Source organism: Phoca vitulina, unplaced genomic scaffold, assembly GCF_004348235.1.
Source record: "Phoca vitulina isolate PV1807 unplaced genomic scaffold, GSC_HSeal_1.0 scaffold15, whole genome shotgun sequence".
Taxonomy (NCBI): Eukaryota; Metazoa; Chordata; class Mammalia; order Carnivora; family Phocidae; genus Phoca; species Phoca vitulina.
In genome coordinates, this window is record NW_022589718.1 from 26268079 (window position 1) to 26291822 (window position 23744).

The 23744-nt window shown below is 37.0% G+C and overlaps 1 protein-coding gene across 2 annotated transcripts in view; it reads right to left on the minus strand.

Annotated features, from left to right (window-relative positions):
* The window catches only part of TRAPPC11 (trafficking protein particle complex 11), a 47023-nt gene that overhangs the window by 20376 nt on the left and 2903 nt on the right, over positions 1-23744 (minus strand). The window contains exons 3-22 of one of the 2 annotated variants that reach the window (XM_032413680.1): positions 21634-21803; positions 20715-20785; positions 19571-19685; positions 16183-16282; positions 15749-15822; positions 14096-14192; positions 12364-12497; positions 11610-11757; positions 9618-9711; positions 8333-8412; positions 8144-8222; positions 8007-8061; positions 7516-7661; positions 7010-7071; positions 6774-6930; positions 6020-6150; positions 2542-2697; positions 969-1156; positions 704-852; positions 396-517 (exon numbers count right to left, since the gene is read on the minus strand). In XM_032413680.1, the coding sequence (XP_032269571.1) occupies positions 396-517; positions 704-852; positions 969-1156; positions 2542-2697; positions 6020-6150; positions 6774-6930; positions 7010-7071; positions 7516-7661; positions 8007-8061; positions 8144-8222; positions 8333-8412; positions 9618-9711; positions 11610-11757; positions 12364-12497; positions 14096-14192; positions 15749-15822; positions 16183-16282; positions 19571-19685; positions 20715-20785; positions 21634-21803 (2328 nt within the window). The remainder of the gene's footprint in view (positions 1-395; positions 518-703; positions 853-968; positions 1157-2541; positions 2698-6019; positions 6151-6773; positions 6931-7009; positions 7072-7515; positions 7662-8006; positions 8062-8143; positions 8223-8332; positions 8413-9617; positions 9712-11609; positions 11758-12363; positions 12498-14095; positions 14193-15748; positions 15823-16182; positions 16283-19570; positions 19686-20714; positions 20786-21633; positions 21804-23744) is intronic. The other variant, XM_032413681.1, reaches the window with a different exon arrangement.

Consider the following 23744-nt stretch of genomic DNA (forward strand, 5'->3'; position numbering starts at 1 on the left):
GTTCCTGCCTCAGTATAAGAGTGGGATCATTACTATTCCACCTGTTCTTACTATCACTGGCAACTTCCCAAGATTGTTTGTGTTTAGTTCGGAAATAAAAGCTGCCTGAGGGGTTATTCCACTAAGTTACACACTTAATGTTATTTAGGTATTTTATCAAGGCAACTAGTTCTCCATATTAGGATCATTTGCTCTAAAATCACTCGTATAAAAACTGCTTACAACATTTTACACATTTAAATATGTAAAATGTGTATAAAATGTGCATTAGTTAAATCCCATTTTTAGTCTCAGGATATGCTGTTAAAATGCTCTAGAACTATTTAAGACTCACTACATATTTAAAACTGCAATCTAGTTGATTTCCTCTCCCATCGTAGTTGACCAAGGTTCACCTGTTCCCCCGGATGTAAGTCTCCCACAGGAATGTCAGTGAGTAAAGCCGGGTAGGATTCATCACACAGTTCTGTTCCATGAAGAGACACGTGCGTTTTCTGAGTTAAATTGGCATCCTGTCCTAAAAGTGTTAATATTGGTGTTTTAAATACAGAGAATTCAAACTTTATCCTAATAATTCATACTGCACAGACCATTTCATAACTACTTCATAACTATATTTTAAATACACTTCCTGTAGTTGACACCACTGATATTTATTTTATGTTGAATGAACACTGACCAGTTTTTAAAAAGGAATGTTTACCGGGTTTTAAACCAGCAGTGAGCTTCACGTCTCTGATTCGGGTCTTCTCGTGGGACTCAATGGTCACAACCAAACAATACATTTCATTGGTCAGGGCAGGAGGGTCATGTCGCAGATGCACAGAAATGTTTGGAACTCTGGAGATGATCCTTTGGGGGAAAAAAAAACCTTAGCCAAGTAACCGATTCTTAAGAAAACAAGTTATTCAAAGTATTTAGAAGAAACAAGGTGGCCTTCCACGATCTGCCTAGCGAGGTGGACGTACATTGTGCTTGCCTGAATGACTATGCTGTCCCAGTGAAGTTCATTGTCAGGGAGCTTAGGCCGTCTTTTGAAAGAACGCGAGGCCTGCAAGGCTTCTTGGGAGGAAGCGGCGTCCCCTCCTCCTCCTTGCCAATTTAAAACCACACATCTTCCCGTCTCGTGGCCCAGAACCAGATCTACCGAAGTAATCTGAAAGATGGAGGGCTGTCAGAAATGCCACCTCATACTTGCCACCATCCCCTCACGACAAATGACATAGTGACTGCTGGTCTGTCGAGTTCCTCTAGAGACCCACAGGGTGATGAGGTCAGAACACCTGCTGGGACAGTTGTCCTGGTCATCTATTAGCTGTGACACTGACTAGGTTCACCTTTAAACGGAGATAAGAACCTGACATAACAGATGCTCAGTTAGTGGTTGCTGAGTGAAATACATCAATGGTTTGATGACCATTAGCATACTCATAACCTAATTCCTAATTCCAAACATACTTCTCCCGAAGACATCTATAATATTATTAACTGAATAAATGTCCCTTTCAACTAAATCCATTAACAAATGTACTCAAAATAGTGTTATTAATTATGATTTCCATCTGGTAAGCTTCCTTAGGTACCTTGCAAAAATAAAATATGTAATTAGGGATTTAGTCAAAATCATAAAGAATTTTTTTTTTTAGTGAATAAGCAAAAAACTCTGGATTTTGGTTAATAATAAAATGGACAGGTTCACAGAAAGTGTTATGGGAATACTGGTAGTACAGTCTTCAGTTTCTATCTTAGAAATGGTCCTAAGTTTAGATCAGCCAAATATCACCATGGTTTTCAAGCCATAGAAAACAAGCACTTAATGAAAGCTTACTATGTATTAATCACTATTCCAAGCAATTTACATCAACTAACTGATTTAATCCTCACGAAACACTAAGAGGTAGGTACCATTATTATCCCCACTTCACAGATGAGTAAACTGAGATACAAAGAGGTCAAGTAACTGGCCAGGGGCACACGCTAGTAAGCTGGAGAGGCGGAATTTAAACCCATGTAGTTTGGTTCAGAGTTTATGCTCAATAAAAATAATATTTTCATCATATATTTCTAAAAGGGATTTTAATTATGAATATTAAATGAATCCTTTAAAATATATATGTCTTCATTTTTTTTCTTTAAAAAAATGCAATCAGAAATGTTTAAACATCAAAATGATATAGCTCTCTAGCCTGAATTATGTCATATTATACAAAATATAATTGCCACAGTACTTAATATATATATTTTGTTTAGAAGTCTTTAACTGATTATGTAGCCATCAAAAATGAGGTTGGTCTTATGCACTAACAGGAAATGATGCCTAATATCCACTGGTAAGTGAAAAAAATCAACGATAGAATATTATGTATAGATTAGTCTCAATAAAAGAAAACCCACCAAACCATGAATGACTGCCCTTGGGAAGTCCAAGTGGACGATGTTCATTTTTTACTCAACAAACTTGTGTACTATTTGAAATTTTTTCTGACATACACATATACTTTTGTCACTTAAAGTATGTTTTAAACAAATTTCATAACTAACCTCAATTTTCTTTCCCACGTCTTCAGTTTTTGCAACAAATTTAAATAAAAACTTCCTTGTTTTACCAGGAACTAAGCACATCTTTCCCTGAGTCAAATTTTCTAAAACTTCACTTGCTTTGGTTGCTTCTTCGATTACACAGAACTGGTTATACTCCTGTAAAAGAGGTCAGAGCAAGGGTCACAGTTTATAAACATCAAATGTCGTATGCTTTGCTGACACTGAACACCAAATGATTTGGAGTGAGGTAAGTTTAACTGCTTAAAAACTAAAGCCTCATGAAGGGTGATTAATGAGAAGTACCTTATGCCCAATGGAAGCTCATCCTCTCCGAGCTACCACAAGGTAAAGACAGTTCACCGTGTACAAGCTGATTTCTGCAAACATTTACACATCCCTTTCCTGGGGAGAAACAAAGATTTACTCTTTGTTTCATTGGACGCTACTGTCTATCATCCCCTTTTCTTAAAGGGCTTTCTTTTTACTTGGCTTCTGTGACCCTAAAATATCATCCTTCCTGACTACTTCCTGTTTTTCCCTCAAAGATCTTTTTTTCTTCTTCTTGTCCCCTTAATTCAGAGGCTCCACGGGCTTCATTCCTTGGCTTTCAGTTGTTTTCCCTTTATGTTCATTTCATTGCAAAGTTTATTCATTTCTATATATTCCGCACCTCTATGCTAATATTTCCCACATTAAAAACTAATTCTGTCCTATTTCCTGGGCTGAAAGTTCATATCCACAACTGTCTAGAGGAGAATTCCACTACCACTCAAATTGAGCATGTCCCAAACTGGATGTACATCTACCGTCCCAGAAGGGCACATTCCTTACAGATGAATAAAGGGAGACATCCTTCCTGTGTACATCTAGGCAATCACCATTCTCATCCATTCAAGGACTTTCCAAGAGCCACCTTCTATCCTAGCAAATGAATTATCTTCACAGAAAATTCTTACTAGTTAAGTTTAATACTTTCCCTCTAATTTTCATTTCTATTCCATGCTTCTGAAACCTAAGTACTACTTTTTTTCTTATGATTTGTATCTTGGATTTCAAATAACACATATGCAGAATATAATCTAACTTTAAAAACTAATTGCTTTACATTTTATATTAACATTTTAAATTAGTTTTTAATTATAGAAGTTGTTAAGAAAAGAGGGGAGAAAGAAATGGGATAGTAGGATATAAGAAAAGTAAAAAAAGAATCTATTTATCCTCTAATTCCAGATTTAAAATATTTCCAAAAAAAATTTCATAGTTGAGCAAAAAAAAATTATCTGTCCTAGGAGAGCTTATATTTTAATAAAGAAAATAATTTACCAAAAAACCATAGAGACAAAAGTGAAAGCACAGCTGTGATAAGTACTATGGTGGGTTATGGCTAAGAAAATCGATGAGGTAGGCAGGGAAGGTGTCCCTGAGGAAGTGAGGCTTTTAAGGGCATAAAACATGAGAAAGAATTGTAAGAAGAGGGACGACCAATCCAAGAAGAAGTAACATCACGTACAAAATCCCCTGTCATACTACTGAGTGATCTCACTTACATGTGGAATCTATAACCCATAGAAACAGTAAAATGGTGGATGCCAAGGGGTGGGGAAAATGGGAGATGCTGAGCCAAGGGCACAAACTTGCAGTTATGAGACAAAAAGGCTCTGGGGATCTAATGTGCAGCATGCAACTATAATTAATCAAACTGTATTATATACTCAAAAGTTGCTAAGAGAGTAGATCCTACATGTTCCCACCACAAAAAAAAGGTAATTATGTGAGGTGATGGATATTAAGGAACCTTACTGTGATCACCATTTTGCAATATATGTATGTTTCAAATCATCATGTTGTAGGTACACTATAAAATAAACAAGTAGTTATTGGTGGGGGGAGGGAGGGCGGTCCTTTATTCATCCTATCCCCCTTCTTTATCTTCTACAACCAACACTCAGCAATCCAGACTTCTCTATTTGTAAATGCCTCTTGTAGCCCTTTCTTTCCATTGCCACCACTACCATCCTAATGCAAATCCTCACACTTTAGTACTTGGGTTCATATGAAGAGGCTCTGGTTGGTTTCCATAAGAGCATTTCTTTCACTCTATTTCATCACTGGAATAAAGTTTCTTAAATTCTAAATATCATGCTCTTGCTTTAAAACTTTCAAACTAATCAGAAGGAATCATCGGGTAATGGTTCAAAGTTGAATAAAACACACTGATCTTCAGGTGACCCTGGTTCATTGAACCGATCCTATTCCAGGGTTATTTCTCAGTTGTGAAGAGTCAAAAAAAAAAAAAAACGAAAAAAACAATTAAGATAAGTAAAGCTCTTTCTTTACCACCATCCAATAAATAGAACATGAATAAATGAATGGATAAATAAATCTTCAAATACTTCTCCTACTAGCCGATCCCTGCTGAACTCTTCAAGCTCCTTCAAGCCACGCAGCCTCATGTCCCCCTGGCCCGGCTCACAGCCCCTCTGCTCTTGGGAGGCTGGGGTCCCCGCTGCCCACAAACCCAGAATGTACACTTCTGCTTCTGTTGGGCATTTCCTCTTGCCAAACATGTTCCTCCTTTTTCATTGCTTTATAGTATCTTCATTTCCTCTTTATCCTGGAAACCTCCTCCCTTTTCTTTGGCATGTCTACTATAACTGTATTTCTAGCTATCATATAACTTAGTCCTCACTACCTACTAGGGCAATTTGTGGGTCAGTCCTGGTCCCTGCCCCCAGAATGCTTCCATTTCAATGGGGCTGACATATGCTAAATGCTTTGAGGTTCACCACAATGCTAAGAATACCTGCTGGTTAAATGCTTGCTGGTTAACGACTCAATATACTTTCTGGGTGACCAGAAGATAATTATCTCTGAAATAAGCTTGTAACTGAAATATCTGGAATGTAATCAAGTACTTGACAACACTCTAATACATTAAAGAAATGTACAGATGTATATAATCCCAGTTCTGCAGAAAGAAAAAGCTGCTTCTATGTGCATACACAGAAAATGTCTCTACTGCTCAGGAAGTTAATAGTGATGACTTCCAGGTAATGAAATCGGAGGGCACACACTTTTCATTTTATATCCATCTATTCCACTTCAATTTCTTTAACATCAAATATTTAACAGTTTTATCATAAAAAAACTAATACCAGTGTTAGAATGTAAAACAAATGATTCTGAAAATTAGATTATATTTGATAGACCTCATCTGAAATTCAAGTCATATATTACAAAAAATAAAAGTTCCTACATTTCATAGGATGGAATAAAAACAAAACAGAGAGGGAAAAGTGTAAAACTTGAATGGCTAGTACAGAAGTTGATCCACTTATTTTCAAATAGACTTTACCGAAGTCCATTTGTTACTATGCAACCACTAAGACCTAGAATTCACTAAGTTCATTTCATCTAATTTAATGCAAGCTACAGTAAGATACACACATGGTAAAAACACAATAAGAGGTACTGTTACCTGATTATTAAAGCTGACACAGAGCTTGGAAAACCGAATGGGATGTGGACAGTCAGCCTTCAGATAGATATCAAACCGCACAGGAACATCAACATGAAAACTCGGGGCGTGAAACTTGGCTTTGCATTGTACTAGAAATGAAACAAAGAGAGTCACACACTACAGGATCCTCAAGACACACACCCATGATTCTCTGATCCACACTCACTCTTCAGGAAGGAAACATCTACCCTGGATAGTCTTACTGAATTCTGCCCTTAAAGCATTTCAACACACATAAATGTAGCTCATTTTCAAAAAAAAAACAAAACAAATTTCAAGAAGTGTAACTTCTACTATAACTGAAGTGTAACTTCAAAACCACCTTTAATTCTAAAAACACAGTTTCTCCTGAAACGTAACTAACATAGGAGTTTAAAGGGAAAAAAATCATTTTACTTTTAACTTATTTCAAAATACCTGTCTAGGCATTACAGAATAAGCTTTTTAAAAGACAGTCTTTTCAAATGTATTTCAAATCACACTTAAACTACAAACGAACAAAATAAATTTTAATACATAAGCTAAGGATTTAAAATTTTGAAAATCTTTCTAAGTCAATGGGGAGAAAGAAAAAAAACTAAAATTTCATCTGCAGGATGACATATTTTGAACATTCTTTCTTTGACTTTTATATTTATGGTTCCATGTCTGTTCATTTCGTAGCAAAAAGGATGATTTCTCTGAAATAACACTACAGGCGCTGGCTACCCACCGAATGGCACGAAGTCCTGCACCCCTATCGTGAAGACATTGCTGCCGGCCAGGGAGACTCGGTCCGACCACAGCTTCTGAGCCGTTTTCACGGCTAAGACATCACAGTCGGGTTCCGGATCAGGACTCTCATTCTGCACCAACACAGAGTACAGTTCCTTCAGCTAGTAATAAAAATACACAGATGCAGGTCTAGATATCCCCAGGGTGCATTTTATAGAAAGAACTCCGACTTACCATCAGAACGTTTATGAGGTTCTTTTCGATCCGAGATTTCTGGTCATCTTTCAGAGTTGAAGCTAACATGAAGGAAGTAGGAAAAAAACTGTCACTGTAAGACGGCCAGTAAAGCGACTACCCCCACGGAAGGTATTAAAGTACTACAGAATAAATACCTCTTCTAAGACGGCTAAGCACAATTCCAGACAACGTACAACAACACAGCTTCCTACGTGAGCCCCAATGCTCTAGATACTCGCATTTGAACTTGATGGGAAAAATCATTTCATGACATATTAAAAAAAAAAAAAAAAAGGAAGGAAAAAGAATTTTGTTCTTCTCAACTATCATGACACCTCGACTATAGTAAGTTCCATGGAAGTATGAGTCCCTTCACTTGGCAAACCAATCTACACAGGGTGAAATTACGGTCAAAGACTCGAGAATTATTCTTTCAGTTTTAAGAAGCTAAAAGATGCTACATAATTTTAAAGATTCGGAATTTTACTGAAAGAACAAGTTACCTCTTCCAAGGAGTTCTAGGGAGTAAGTAATGTAATCTTTTAATTGGGCCATGAGGTAGGAGCACTTCAGAGCTGTAGTCAATATGGACGTGAGTAGGGTCCACCATCCTTCACTCCGATAATCACACATCACGTAATCCAGCAACCTGACGGAAGGCAAGATGTCATCAGACACGCTCAAACAGCTTCACAAGAAAGGCCCTGAAGACTTCTTGGAGGAGATAACATGCTTGACTCATTTTATATACACGTCAGAAACACTTACTGAAATAGTTTAACAGGTAATTTCACGTTTAGCTAAACGTGGTTTCCTAAGACTTTGAGAACGACTGTACCAGCAGAGAGTACTTGAAAAAAATACCACAGAAATGGAGTTTCATAGAAATAGAAATAAGTATGGAAATAATAAATCCTTCAAAACACATTTCTATTCTCATTTTGCTGTAAGATAATCAGATTACTTATAAAAATAAATGGGGAACAGGACTCACTTCAAAGCTTTGGTATAATCCTTTGCATAGTAATACTCCTCTCCCATTTGAACCACTGTAAAGGGAAAAAGATCTTATGTACATAATTCTAAATTATTCAAAGTTGCATGAAACTGTGGCATATTATGAATACATACTTAGATGACTTTTCATTCTTGGACATTTATACTTCTTAAATTGTGCAACAGCATTGCTCAGAAGAGTTATTATTATTTCCTGTTAGATGAGAGAAAGTGTGAAACATTCCAATAAAAATAATCTCAGGTATTCCTTGAATACTGCAAAAAATAGTTTCTATTGGGGGAAAAAAACAACAACAAACTTACAGAGTGAACAACACTTCTCTCCTTCAGCTGAATGGCAAGAATTCCCACCTTCTCTTTTTCAGGATCAGAAAGATCAAAACCTGTGTAAGATAAGACGCAACCCATTTTAGATAGCTCATTTAACATAAATCCTTCACATGAACATTGGATGTGTACACTCCTTGAATCCTTTACTTAAATATAATGTATTTCAGATTCTTAAACATTCTAGAATTTTAAAGATTCTAAGAGACTGTTTTATTGGCATGGCAACTTCTCTGTGATCTCTATTCTGAAGAGAACATTATTGAACTCAGCATTCTCTTGCCTAGTGGCATCAACCACCTGAAGAATAATACCAACATCATTCTCAATATAGAATACACTTTCTGGAGATTAAAGTAAATAATTTCTTAACAATTAAGGTTTGACTGTCACAGAAATTGCTGAAATTAAGTGTTTATCAAACCCAAAAAAGATGTAGAGAAATTTCTAAGGTGATACAAGTTAATACTGTTTTAAAAGATCTAACATAGGGCGCCTGGGTGGCTCAGTTGGTTAAGCAACTGCCTTCGGCTCAGGTCATGATCCTGGAGTCCCTGGATCGAGTCCCGCATCAGGCTCCCTGCTCGGCAGGGAGTCTGCTTCTCCCTCTGACCCTCCCCCCTCTCATGTGCTCTCTCTCATTCTCTCTCTCTCAAATAAAAAAAAAAAAATTTTAAAAAAAAAAAAAAAAAAAGATCTAACATAATAAATTGTCAAAGTTAACCAGAATTAAAATATTTAAATAGACCAAAGTGGTTGGTTAATTGTGTCATTTAAGACAAGAGATGTCCAAATGTTTTAATCACACTCATGTTTAATTACAAGTTATTCTAAGATGTAGTGATACAAATAAAACATCCTAAAAACTAAAGAAGTGAGGAATCTTTAAAAAGATGTTTAGTGGTGCCTGGGTGGTTCAGCCGTTAAGTGCCTGCCTTCGGCTCAGGTCATGATCCCGGGGTCCTGGGATCGAGCCCCACATCAGGCTCCCTGCTCCGCGGGAAGCCTGCTTCTCCCTCTCCCACTCCCCCAGCTTGTGTTCCCTCTCTGGCTGTCTCTCTCTCTGTCAAATAAATAAAATCTTTAAAAAAAAAAAAAAATTAAAATTAATTAATTAATTAAAAAATAAAAAGATGTTTAAAAAACACACATTTTTACCTCAACATAATTTGTTACAGCCTATGTAGCCAATGGAAAAACTGTGATAGCAATCTGTGCCTTCTGAGGTGGAGAGAAAAGGGAGGAGGGAAAAATTATTTACTTAGTATTCCTTGTCGCCATGATCTTTGTCCATAAAAGTCAAGAACGCCTGTTTGTGTTTCTAATGGATCAGGATTGGGGTATGTTACAGAAGCCTGTAAAATAAAACATAGCCCTAAATAAGAGTTTATGAACCTATCACAAACCAACTCACCTTCAAATTTTGACAGAATAAAAATATTTTCATAAATACACATACTAAACATATGTCCAGATATCAAAGTTGTGAATATTTTAACGTACATTAAATTTTCACAAACATGAAAAAAAGTTCCATTTAATACCTAGGCAGTTTCACAAAAATTAAATTGAATAAATCAACCTGATTCTGACAAATGATTTCATAGTAACTAACGCCTTAATTTTCTTTTCATCTTTGCTATAATAAACCAGTAAAAATGTTGACAATTATGTTTGATGTTTATTCCAAATGTGTAAGTGCTTTTTGTGCAAACGAAAATAATGTGATAAGGAGTTTTAAAAAGAAGACACTATTTTCCTTCTTTATCACTTGTGTATTAAGTCCTGGTATTGGTTGGGGAGGGATATTTTTGGCACCAGAATTTTTAAATTTACACTGCTTTATTTTTCTTTCTCATAATTTTTTCCCTCTGAAACCAAAATATAATGCAAGTACATTGTTGAGAAATACAGAAAACATCCAAAAGGAAAAGGACAAAAATTTAAATCACCTATAAATCTATTACCACTATTAACAGTGTATACATTAGGCTTCCAGATTTTCTATGCAAATATTTGTTGCCAATCGGAATAATTTTTCAACCTGCTTTTTTCATTTAAATATATTCTGTAAATTTCACATCATTAAATATTCTTCTGAAACATTATTTGTCATGGCTGCCTACTGTCCCACATTTTAACAAATTCCCTATGTTGTTCATCGTGTTATTTGTTTTTTACTTTACAATTAATAAGTCTGCCCCAAGAACTTCATAAGTAAATCTTAGTACTTCTCCCTTAGGATCTCTTATCTGCCTGAGACTTCCCGAAAACAGAATTCTGCGTCCAAAGATATGCATGATTTTGAGGCTTCTCAAATTATTATTTGACAGAAATATTATTTTACACTCCAACTAAGGATATTTATTAATCCCATTTCCTTATATTCTTATAAAACATAGTTTTAATCACTTTTTAAAATACTGTGCTCAAATTTTAATATGCTTAATTTTTAAATACAAAACATGCAATGAAGTTATAAATCATACACAAGTAACGTGGTAGAAAACAGTGTAGTTATATCATGATTTAAGGGAAAAAAAATCCAACATTTTAAGTACTAACATGCAAACTGTTTTTGGAACCGTTTTTCAAGTTGCACTGTTGATAATGTTCACCTGTCTTCAGAGAAGAAAACTGCAGATTTTAAAGGAAAATAAACTGATAGAACTGTACAAATGTAAATGTATTTATACATCTACATTCCACGTTCTTTAAATTTTAAAGGTGCTTATGGGGAAACTGGTATCTAACTATAATCACCCACGAGGAAGGCAAAATGAAATGTCAAGTTAAGAAACTGCAATTAACATTATGCCTCGAACAGATTCTTAAGAATTTTCCACAGAGGAAAACCCCAGGAAGAAAAAGAAGTCTGAAGTTATCCTCTCTGATGGGTCAAAAGAAAGCATATTCCTCCAAAGTCCTTCAAACTCCTATGGCAGTGATCAACAGGAGTAACAGCATGGCTCAGACTAAACTGTGACTTTTATTTTAAAGTAATTTGCCCTTGTCTTATTGCCAATCATAAGTCAGTTCTTCACAGAAAAACTTCTGCTTAATCCACAGGTGGAAATGCAGTAACTCAGGCTAAAACTGAAAATAACCGTAACTCCTGAAAATATAGAAGATAAAAACTGATTCTATTCAAAGGCTTGGAAAAAAATTATGAACATTAATTAGTCTGATCTTCTTTTGAGAGAAGATTAATACATTTCCTAAGCACCAGATAATACTGGAGTCGGTAACTTACTTCATGGCTACAGAGGGTTTTTGCAAGCTGCTTCCGCTCCTGGGCATAGTACGCTGCCTGCTGGTAATAGAAACCAGGATTCTGAGTCTGAATAGCTGTCAACCCTAACTTAATAGCTTCATCAAATAAATCTCCAAAGGCCTGGAATCTTAAAGGAAAAAAAAAAAATCAAGAAATAAAAAAAGGATGAAAAAGAAAAAGGAAAGAAAAAGCAGCTTACTTCTAATAATTATTCATCCTGGAAACATAACCTCAGCAGACTGTGTTAAAATAATGCTACTGATGAACTGTAAATTGTTGGGTTTCTTGGTAAATACTACACACACTAATCACGGGTTACAGATAACTTCTGCACTGAAGTCGACTCTTCTGTACTGACAAATACATCCATGCTTCTGGAAACAATTTCATTTTAGAATTTTTAAACATCAGGCTTGAATAGCAAGTACCATGCCAGCAGGGATTTTGTTTTATTCCTGGCTATATTCTCAGTACCTAGGCACATGGAGGAAACTCCGTAAATACACGCTGAATAAAAGAGATGGTACCATGAATTAAGTGATTTCCATTAAGGAACTCTATGAATCAATATCTAGCATTGCTGGAAACACACCCCATGCTAGCTAGATCTCTAAAAGCCTACTTACTGACAAAAAGCTTAGCTCAACTGAGAACCAAAGTCCATGCTAATTCCATTCCTCCAAACCCCAAGTACTTAAGAAAAAAAATTCTGGAAGTATAATTTAAAACATACTGTTTAGACATCCATGCAGCATGCTCAAAAGACAACTCTGCACTTCCGATTTTTTTCTTACACAAGTCAATGTGTTTTCGGAACTGAGCAATTGCATCCAATGGGGTGTTGTGCTGAAAACACAGCCTACAGATCTGCAAAATGTAAAATCAACCCCAAAATAAAGAAGAAAAGAGAGTCAAAAGGCATATTCATTTAAAAATATGTAAAATGTGAGACTAACTTTAAAAAGACTATGACACTTCCTCTCTTAAATTCTTGGTAATAGGATGGATTTTCTCTACTATGCTAAAATCAGCAGTTATATCCCCTGGATAAAGGAAACAAATTTATCCACATCTGTACTGAGTCTACTGTATACCTTAGAAAAGCTTATTCAAAGTATAGAATAGAATACAAAAAATTATACCCAACGAAGAACATAAGGATGGACGAAAATAAAATACTACTTCCTCCAGGACAGATTCACGTTGTTTTAGAATTGGCAGAAAGCTAAAGATTTTCTGTACCATTACAGCATAGTGGCCTCCATATCATTCTTGAAAACTTTTTATCTGGAATGCTATCTCAAAACAGTAATCATCTATATATATGTAAGTAAAAGGACAAACAGAAGAAACGAAGCCTAAATTTATATCCATATGCTTATCACCAGTTTTATATTTTAGGTACAAGGAATACATGAAAAGTTAAGTCTCTCATCCATCCCTGTCCCTCAGCCATCCAATTTCCTGTTCCAGAGGCAACCAGCTCCCAGCATGTTCCCTGACACAGTCTATGCACGGACAAGGGTATGTGCATTTATAGATCAACTATACTTTTTAAACAAAGAGCATCACACTAAATATGCTGTTTTGTACCTTACTTTTTCACCTAATATTCCATATCAGTAAGTAGAGCTGTCTCATTCTTAATGGTTGTAGAATATTCCATTGTCTGGGGTTATACTTTATATTAACCAGTCACTTATTGCTGGGTTGTTTCCAATCCTCTCCTATTACAAGATGCAATAAATATCCGTACGTATATGATTTGCAAGTCTTGGCACATATATCAGATAAATTTCCTGAAATGGAATTGCCAGATCAAAGGGAACACCCACTCTAAATGTGTACAGTCATCACAAAAATATTCTCTACAGACGTTGTACTTATTTACATTTACACAGTGAATCCCAGTGTCTATGTGCCCTCAGGCCACCATCCCAGTGCCAGCCATCTTTAAAAGATGAGTGTGGAAAGATTAAAAGCAAAACAAAAAGCCCCACCTGCCTTCTGGGGGGCATCTATTTCTACCATGTACCATCTTCAAATGCTTAACTAACAGGTATGAAAGTTTCCTCTCAGGTGATCAGCTACACATTTTGCTTGATGGTGCCATTAAACCAAGGAAGCCTACATAGTTCCGATTTGTTGCATCTTATAAAATTCAGTAACACAAGTAGCTTTCTTCTCACTCTTCTGCTCCCACTTAAAAACAGAAGACCCTCCTAAAGGAGTTTTACAAAAGTAAAACTGCTCTAAGAGAGAACTCTGAGACCCATGAACTCAAAACGAAGCATTACAAGTAGGCTGCTAAGAACCAGGGTGCTATTTGAAATAAGGGATATAAAAGAGGAGACCATAATTAATCAAATATTTTTCAGAGCAAGTAACTAACTTTGGTTTTCAATTTCAAAAAGATAATCTAATATTTAAAGACGAGTTTCCTTTATTTGAAGTAGAACCATTACCTTGTAGTTTATGAATCCTGCCATAGTCTTTATTTCCAGAATATTAGTTTCATGGGCTCGCAATTCATGTACAAGATTATAGGCGGTCCTATAATTCCTAATATAAACATGTGGAACATGGTTAATTATTAATTTTAAGAAAAGATTCCCCAGAACAAATTATTAGAAATAAGAGACAATATTTAGTCAACATTTCTCAGCACTCAACAGCTCAGGAGTAACTTACACACTTCGATCTCTGATTTCCTGAGAAATGATCTATTGATTAATAGTATGTGGGAGGAATCAATGACGTTTCACTGAGAACAGAACCATCACACGTACATTGTTCTGTGGCTAACATCTGCCGATAACAGACAGAAAATAAGTTGAAAATGGAAGTGGACAATTGTCCAGAATTACGTTAAAAAGTTAGCATTCTGTCTAAAAAAAAAAAAAAAAAAGCTTTTTTAAAAGCACCATTACGAGCTTCTCCAACAAACAGAAATTGTATTAGCGAAGAAGGTGCTATCAAGACCGAGCACAGGTCAACGGGTTTTAAGGTCCACTAACCCTGCAAGTTCAGAGGACACTGCTGATCTCCGGCATGGGCTGGAGACGGGGGAGTGGGGTGGGAAAGGAGAGCCTGCTAGAAGGAGGCCTACCCTGAGGAGGGAAGGCAATGAGGAAATCTCAGTCTCCTCCAAAGATAACTCCTTGCTCCCAACTTCCTCAGGTAAAATTTTTCTTTCCAGAATTATTTTTGAGCAGAACTAGAAGTAAAGGTTTTTAACTAATACCATGGGTAAGGAACGAACTACGTTAAAGCCAGTTATAATCATATGGAGTCGCTGAGATTGACAGAACATAATCTGGTGTTCACCACCTCCACGATAACAAAAAAGGAAGACGTTTCTGCAATATTCCTCTGAACAACAGATTTATTTTTATTTTTTTTCTTATTTTTCTGCCCTGTACGCTTAGCCTCTCTTCAGTTTTAGGATAGACCGCTGTTTTTTTATCTCTATCTTTTACTGCCACTGTCAATCTTCAAAAAATTGAGTGAAAGCTAGAAAAAAATGTTTAATTAAATTATGCTCGTAAGTAAAAGCAAAGGAATAAAATGCGTGACCACTGCCAACACACATATAACTACTCTTCAAAGCTTCTAAGCAGAGCCTTCGTAGTAAAAATGAGGCTGAGCGCTATTATAAACTTAAACAAATTTTTTTAATTAAAAATAAAATCATAATTGAATTAAATAAATGCTCTATGCAGATTAAGAAATTCATACCATTAGACAAGATAATGTTTAATATACACTTAACTGTGGAAATCAGTCAATACGAAAATTTCACTGAATACACAAATAGTCAACAGGATGAGAAGAATTTTAATATGTTTCTTTAGATCATGAAATTTAATTAAATTAAACCAGAAAACTTAATGACTATGAAATTTACTTCTGATAATAAAATGAAAAATTTTTTTAAATCTCAAAAATATTATATTCCATTCATCTCTAAACAAATTAAATATTACATACCTGACTGAGTCTAACCAACATAAGCATTTTAAAATTAAAGTTTGGTTGAGATTCAGAAGTTGCCTTTAATATGTTACTGTTAACACAAAGGTAAGAAAAATTTAGTTTGACAACTGCTAAAAACTTACTTCAGAGCATTTTGTGTATCTTGTTTCAATTCACTGAAGAAAGCTATTTTGAACTGATGTCTAACAAATAAAAGCTGAAAAAAAGAATAGAAAAAAGTTATCATTATTACACACATTCTCTTAAAATGTAAAAATTAGGATAACATTAAGAGGAGACATCAAAGTACGAAGGAAAATACTCAAAATTAAAGACCAAGAATTATTCCAACAAGCATTGTTAAGGAAGCTAAAAAATCTATAAGAACTTTAAGGGCAAAAAGTAGAGAAACAAACTAGTTTTTAAAAAGCTAAAAAAAAAAACTTCAAAAGCACAGAAGCCAATTAAAAACATCAAAGCATTACAGATATTTAATAATCTCTTTGAAAATAACCAATGATAATAATCTGCTCTTAGAATGCTTCCATTATTTCCTTCTTTAGGAAAAATAATTTACCTGGTGTGTTGTTTTATTCAAAAATTCTTTATGAGATTTCACTCTTCTGATCTCAGTGTAGTAATAAGTCTGTGCATGTTCATAAAAGGCATTTTCTAATCTGTTTAAAAAAAAAAAATCAACATTCAAACACTAAAGTTATTTTAAACCAAACTGTTCTCAAGAATCACCTTTGTAAGACCTGAAAGTAAAATCCTGACAGAGATGATGTCTAGCTTACTTCATGGTAAAGACAAAAAGTAAAGCAAAATATACTAAATTTCTAAATAAAAAATGTACTAGATAAGACCCCAAAAACCATTTTGATTTATTTACAGTCTAAGAAATAACTAATAAAAATAACTTTTTTGTAATTTGTAGACATTAGGTGTTCTCTAAGATTACTTCCACCCCTTTCATTTTATAAGAAGTATGAAAGAAAAAGATTTCCAGTATTCACTTAATTTGACTATTTTTTGTGCTATTAATATTTAAGGTTAGAGGATAAGAAAGCTAATGGAAAAAGCACCAAAAATAAAAACTAGCAAATGAGGGGCGCCTGGGTAACTCAGATGGTTAAGCATCTGCCTTCAGCTCAGGTCATGATCCCAGGATCCTGGGATGGAGCCCCGTGTCTGGCTCCCTGCTCAGCAGGGAGTCTGCTTCTCCCTCTCCCACCGCCCCCCCACCACTTGTGCTCTCTCTCTATCAAGGAAATAAATAAAATCTTTAAAAAAAAAAAATACTGGCAAGTGAGAGGAAAGTAGCATTTATAGGATTCAAATCCTGCTTCACTCCCTAACTTTGAGATAACATAGGAACAAAGAAAATTTGACCACAGATAGATAGACAACTCAAAGCTCCTTTTGTGAAAATAAGTATGTATTACAAATATCTGCCTGGGGCATGAAAGAAAGCTAAATTCATAGTTAGATAAGGCTGGACTTCAAGGTTTTTCCTCCTCAGAATAAAACAGAATTTTGAAACTATATTCAAAGAGTTTAGACATATCTAAGGAAATGCTAAGAAAAAAAATGGAGGGGCGCCTGGGTGGCTCAGTCGTTAAGCGTCTGCCTTCGGCTCAGGTCATGATCCCAGAGTCCTGGGATCGAGCCCCGCATTGGGCTCCCTGCTCGGCGGGAGGCCTGCTTCTCCCTCTCCCGCTCCCCCTGCTTGTGTTCCCTCTCTCACTGTGTCTCTCTCTGTGAAATAAATAAATAAAATCTTAAAAAAAAATGGATAAGCCAAAAACTTTAAATATTTGATATACTTCCTAAGGTAAGATTTTCTATTTTTATTTTTTTTAAGATTTTATTTATTTATTTGAGAGAGTGAGAGACAGAGAGCGAGCACAGGAGCGGGGGCAGAGGGAGAAGGAGTGGGAGAAACAGACTCCTGCTGAGCAGGGAGCCCGACACGGGGCTCGATCCCAGGACTCCTGAGCCGAAGATAGACACTCCCCCGACTGAGCCACCCAGGTGCCCCAAGATTTTCTATTTTTAAAACTACAGTTTTTAAAATGTTAAAACATGAAAATAATTAAAATTACGTTCCTACTTTGAACCATACACTGTTTGAAAGAATATATTAACCTAAGCTGAACTATAAAGTTTTATAAATGGGTGACCTTTGTTTTGAAAGGCAAAATACGATACTAAAAAAAAAAAATCTGCTGGTTAGCACGACACTGATAGTCTATTGCTCTAAGAAGAAAGGTCTGGGGATTTGGAACACAGATTTTTAAAAAAGAAAAATCCTTAACTCATCACAAATTTGACAATTCTTTTAAAAGTATTTTGACTCAAAATGATCAGTGAACCTCTAAAGCACAAAAGATTCTCACAATCACTCAACACAACACACAGAAGTTTTATACACATTCTATTGCTTTGACACTTAAAAAAAATTAACTAAATCACTGACGTCTTGTAGCCTGTAAACTAAATACATCAAAATGTTCTGAAAGCACACGAATGAGTGAGGGTGCCACCAGTAACTCTGCTAATTCCCCCCCAGGTCAGACACTGAATGTGAAGATTTACTGATATTCAGCTTTACCCTCTCTCTTAAGATAAAACGCAAATATGAAGAAAGGGTCTAATACTGTCTTCCCTCATCTCTTGTGGACTGTCTCACCCCTGGTGCTCACATCCAGAGTCTGGAGGTCCCAGGTCCAGAGCACTTGCTTTTTACATCAGTCATTTTGACACTGTACTCCTTATTTAAATGTGGCATTATTCCCAGGAAGGGCAGAAGCCACAATTCCTGCTTCTCTTAGCTGAAGAGGACCTTAAGGCAGGGTTTCTCAACCTCAACCCCACGGGTGTTTCTTTGTTGTCTGGGGCTTTCCTGTGCCTGGAAGGATAGAGAGCAGCATCCCTGAACTCTCCCCACCAGATGCCAGTATTGGGAAGGAAGTCTCCGTGGCGGCCATGATAAATGTCTCCGGCATTACCCAGTGCTCCCTAGAGGCCCAAATCACCACAGTTAAGAATCACTGGATTCAGGGACTGGATGGAGGACAATGGCTAAAAAGAAGGCTGCATGTGAACTCAGCCTTAAAAGTTGAGCCAGAGAGCCCAGAAAGGGGAGCTGGAAGGAAAGCACACTGACAGGAAGCCACACCATGAACAGGGAAATGATGCAGCACAAAATCAAGGGCCTCAAGAGGTGGTCAAAGGCCGGCTCCACAGTCAGCATGGAGTCTGCTTGTCCCTCTTCCTCTGCTCTCACTCTCTCTCGGATGAGTGAATAAATAAATAAAATCTTAAAAAAAATAAACTTCTTCTCTGCAACACTAAATGCTAGAAAACAAGGGACTGTGGTCACATATTTTGTGAGATATGGTTGTGTCCCAAGTCAGATGCCTTTCATATATAAGGGCTTTATAAAGATATTTAAGATACGGTCAGCCTCAGACCCTTCTTAAAAACTATTTAAATAATATATCACCATATCGAAAATGAAGCAATGAAGGCCAGAAATGAAGAAACTATCATATGAAAGGACAAACAGGTCATGAAAGGACATATGGTGCTTACTGAAAAATACAATGGAAAAACAGTTAAATATTTTTTTTAAAAATGGAAGTTGACTTAGATACATATTTGGTGTCAATGAGGTAATGCTATGTGGCAGTTCAGCATGTGTTGTATGATTACATCTATTTTTACACTAAAAGAAATATTTGGACAGAAACTTAAGAAATTATTGATAGTGGTTCCAATAAGGGACTGGAGAAGGTTAAGGAGCTGAAAAGGGGGCCTTGTGTTTTCACCTCCTAGCCTCTATACCCTTTGCATTTTTTCCCATGAACATGTATTTTTTTTAATTAAATGAGTCTAAGCAACCAATTTTCTAATGCCTCTGAATAATCTAAAGAAAAAAAATGTTTAAGATCTTTATTTACCTTATAATATAACCCACCAGGTGGTCAGTATGGGGCAGTACAAACAAAGATTTTCCTGAGAGTTCACAGGCATTACATAAAGCTGCGGCTCTTTCTGATGCAGTAACATCTTCTCCTGTTGACAAATCCCATAAAGGTGAAGAGAGAAATGAAATGATTTATGTATTTTTCTAAATGAATGGTTCCCCAAATCTAAACAATATAATTAGGAAGAAAAACCAAACCCCCTTTCACCATGTCAGCAGAAGGCCTCCTGGGATCCTTGAGAGGTCTGGGGGGGGGGGGGGGGGGGGTGTAGTTCTCAGAAGTCCCACAGTACATATCTGTTAGGAAAACCCTGTGGAATTTTCTACTGAGCCAAGATGGACAGGCCAAGTAATGCCAATAGATATGCCACATAACTGTTTCAAAACTGTAACTAAAAACAGAAGCAATAATCCATGAAAGTGGTTTCTAAAACTCGGATCCCACTAGTTTTAAAAGAGAAATAAACATTTTGGCCTCTCAAAGTCTTAGAATGTAGGAGAAATAAGCATTTGAAGCTAAAACATTTTCTTATAAGAAACTAGAAATCCTATTGCACTTCTCTTTGTCCTATAGCAAATTAAGAAAAAAAAATCACAGAAAGAATTTCAAACTGACTTCAGATAAGTAAATAACATTCTTTTTTAAAAAATCAAGTGATGAGGGGCTCCTGGGTGGCTCAGTCAGTTAAGCGTCTGCCTTCGGCTCAGGTCATGATCCCAGGGTCCTGGGATCGAGCCCCGCATCGGGCTCCCTGCTCCTTGGGAGCCTGCTTCTCCCTCTGCCTCTCTCTCTCTCTGTCTCTCATGAATAAATTAAAAAAAAAAAAAAAATCAAGTGATGAAATGTTTTGTCAATTGATGTATGCCTATATAGTGAGGTAAGTGGAACTGGGGGGGGAAGAATATTTTAATATTAATTTTTATTAATATTTTAATTTTAGCATTTTATTTTTTACAATAGGCACTTATTCATGCATTATTAGTACTTTTTAAAGTGAACACACCATCTTTCCTATAATTGAATGCATAAAAGATTTTAACATCAAAAACTATACCTCCTGATAATAAGAATGAGAAGTATAAAGCAATTAATTCATTATCAATTAACCTTGTGATACCTGGTGGCAAAGGAGTTTTCTTCTGAATCAGAACCACTGCAACTTTTGTGTTTCTCCCTTGCAAACTTTGCCTGCAATGGAAAAATAATAAAATTAATTAAATATACCTAAATTGTTTTGACTTTTAAAAAATGTATTCAAGACTCTACATAGGGGCACCTGGGTGGCCGAGTGAGTTAAGCACCTGCCTTCGGCTCAGGTCATGATATCGGGGTCTTGTGATCGAGCCCCACATTGGGCTCCCTGCTCTGTGGGGAGTCAGCTTCTCCCTCTCCCTCTGTCCCCCCCACCTCCGCTCCTGCTAATAGATGAATAAAATCTTTAAAAGAAAAAAAAAGACTTTACATAAAGTACAAGCTTGATGATTCAATTGAAGAAAGAAAAATTTCAACTAAAAACCCCAAGATTAGAGGAAATCTTCCTGCATACAAAGAAACTTGTATGCTACAGTGATTTCAGTTTTAAAAGTATACTCTCATATCAAGCTTCTAATCCTGACAAAAATCTGCTTTAAATATATAATTTCATGTAGAAGTTATAAGGCAACTTATTTCTTGATGGTGATACATTACAGACTGGTCATCCAAAAGAATCATTTTGCAACCGGAATGGTGATAAAACAAGCGTCTTATGAGACTAAATAGCAAATTACTATACTTCTCCCCCAATTTATAAAGGCAAGAAAAAAAACCATTTGGAAATTCAGACTAATGTGTCTTCTACATTTCTTCACACACCTTAGCATTGTAGAAGTTAAGCATTCACGTTAAGCTACCTGTCAGGAACCAGACAAGTGTCACTGGAGGTCGGCAATCCCCGAATGAGCGCTGCTGTCTCAACAGCACTTGGCTGCCTTGAATAAACGTTGGGAAATTGTACAACCTCCCGTGGTCCATCCGATACATGGAGAAGACTGTACCTGACGATTTCCACTCTGGTAGCACACTCGGACTGCTTTTCTTTCCACTGGGGCTCATCCCAGTCCAGTTCATAGAACACAACCACCAGGGCCGGCACCAGATTCAGATGTTTATTCATCCAGCCGGTCTTCAAGATCCCCTTAGGAATGTACCACTCATAGGAAGTTCTCTGCGAACATTGGCAAAAGCAGAAGACACTGATTTGGTAACAGCAGAAGCCACCTGTTACTGAGTGGGACGCACTTCCTGTGCATTCATCTCATTCCACATACACACGACACATTTTTAAGATGAGGAAATTCAGGCCTACAGAGATCACACAAGAGCTAACAAGTACTGGAGACAGAATCACAACAGTGAGTCTGCTACAGTTTCCACTGAAGGAATAACCGGGGGCGCCTGGGGGGCTCAGTCGGTTAAGCAGTTAAGTGTCTGCCTTCAGCTCAGGTCATGATCCCAGGGTCCTGGGATCAAGCCCTGCGTCAGGCTCCCAGCTCAGCGGGGAACCTGCTTCTCCCTCTGCCTCTGCCTCTCCCCCTGCTTGTGCTCTCTCTGTCTCTCTCTCAAATGAATAAAATCTTTAAAAAGAAAAAAGAAAGAATAATCAAAGCCAAAGCGCTTCTAATAATGTCCAGGCTCTCAAATATCCTGGAAATCATTAGCCCCTTTCCAGGTGAATTCTATTCCTCACCATTCCAGTTTCCGTTCTTGTCAAAGCAGCTCAAATAAAATATGATCTAAAACCCAATATGGCTTCATTTGTTTCAAAGACATGTTGCCAGGATGGCATTTTACCTTACTTGTGGATGGAGGAAAAAAATGAAGGACAACTCTTAAGTACAGAAGTGTGGTAGCAGTCACTCGGGGGTCAGCACTAAGTGGCTAAGTGCCACACTGTGGGACGGACAGGGGTTGGTGTGAATGCTAGCCCTGAAGAAACTCGCTGAAACCTCAAATTGCTTCCAAAGCGCCGGTCCCAACTCAGACTACTCCCAACAGTCTCTTTAAGTGAGGAAAGACAATAAGGACGGTAAGGCAATCAAACACAAAAAACTCAGGGACTCAGGAAAGAATAAGGAATGGGCACATGAAGAGCTCCCGCGCTGCAGAATGGATCAAGGACAAAAGGCGGAGGGCTGTGCTGGGCACTGGACCTCCTACACACAACCTCCACACGAAGAACAAACGCGTAATGGCCAGGGTACTCTCCCTCGCACAGTTCCAGAGAGAGCACACAGCTTCGACAACCAGGGATATGAAACCGCATCTCTACTGGTCTGCCCCACATGAGCAGAAGGATCAGCCAGCCACCAAATCCACAGGTCCTACCCTTCCAGAGTTTCACTGAGAAGGCCTTGCGTTTACATTTTTCATAAACATCACCAGTGATGATGATATCCTTGGCCCAAAGACCGGTCTGTCAGAAACATTGCTCCAGGGCAAAAAATAAAAATAAAATTAAAAAAAGGCCGATTTTGATCAGTGTGTCTTGTTAACCGACTTTCAGACCAACTCATAAGATTATGATAAACAACAAATCAACATACATGATTTTCTTTAAAAAGCAAAGTAAGCACTTTTTATTTATTAGCTGCTATTATTAACACCATTCTCTGATTTTTTTAGGTAAATCCGTCTCTTCTATGTTCAACCTAAAAGTCAGTTTTGAACTTAATACCTTTCCTCCCTCCACACTAAATAAACTGTTTTAGTTTATGTACAACTCCCCAGGGACAGAGAGCTTGTCTTATTTAAATTTCTATCACCAGCCTATTGCATACTTCCTAGTACCTAACCTAAAGCAAGTGCTCAAAAGGTATGTGGGAAATTGAACCAAACTGCAAAGACCGTGGATTCTATAATGACACTGGGTAATGATAAATGGGGAATGTGAGACTTCCCCTTTACTTCTTTTTTCTTTTATTTATTTATTTGACAGAGAGAGACACAGCGAGAGAGGGAACACAAGCAGGGGGAGTGGAAGAGGGAGAAGCAGGCTTCCCGCCGAAAAGGGAGTCCGATGCGGGGCTTGATCCCAGCACGCTGGGATCATGACCTGAGCCGAAGGCAGATGCTTAACAACTGAGCCACCCAGGCGCCCTGAGACTTC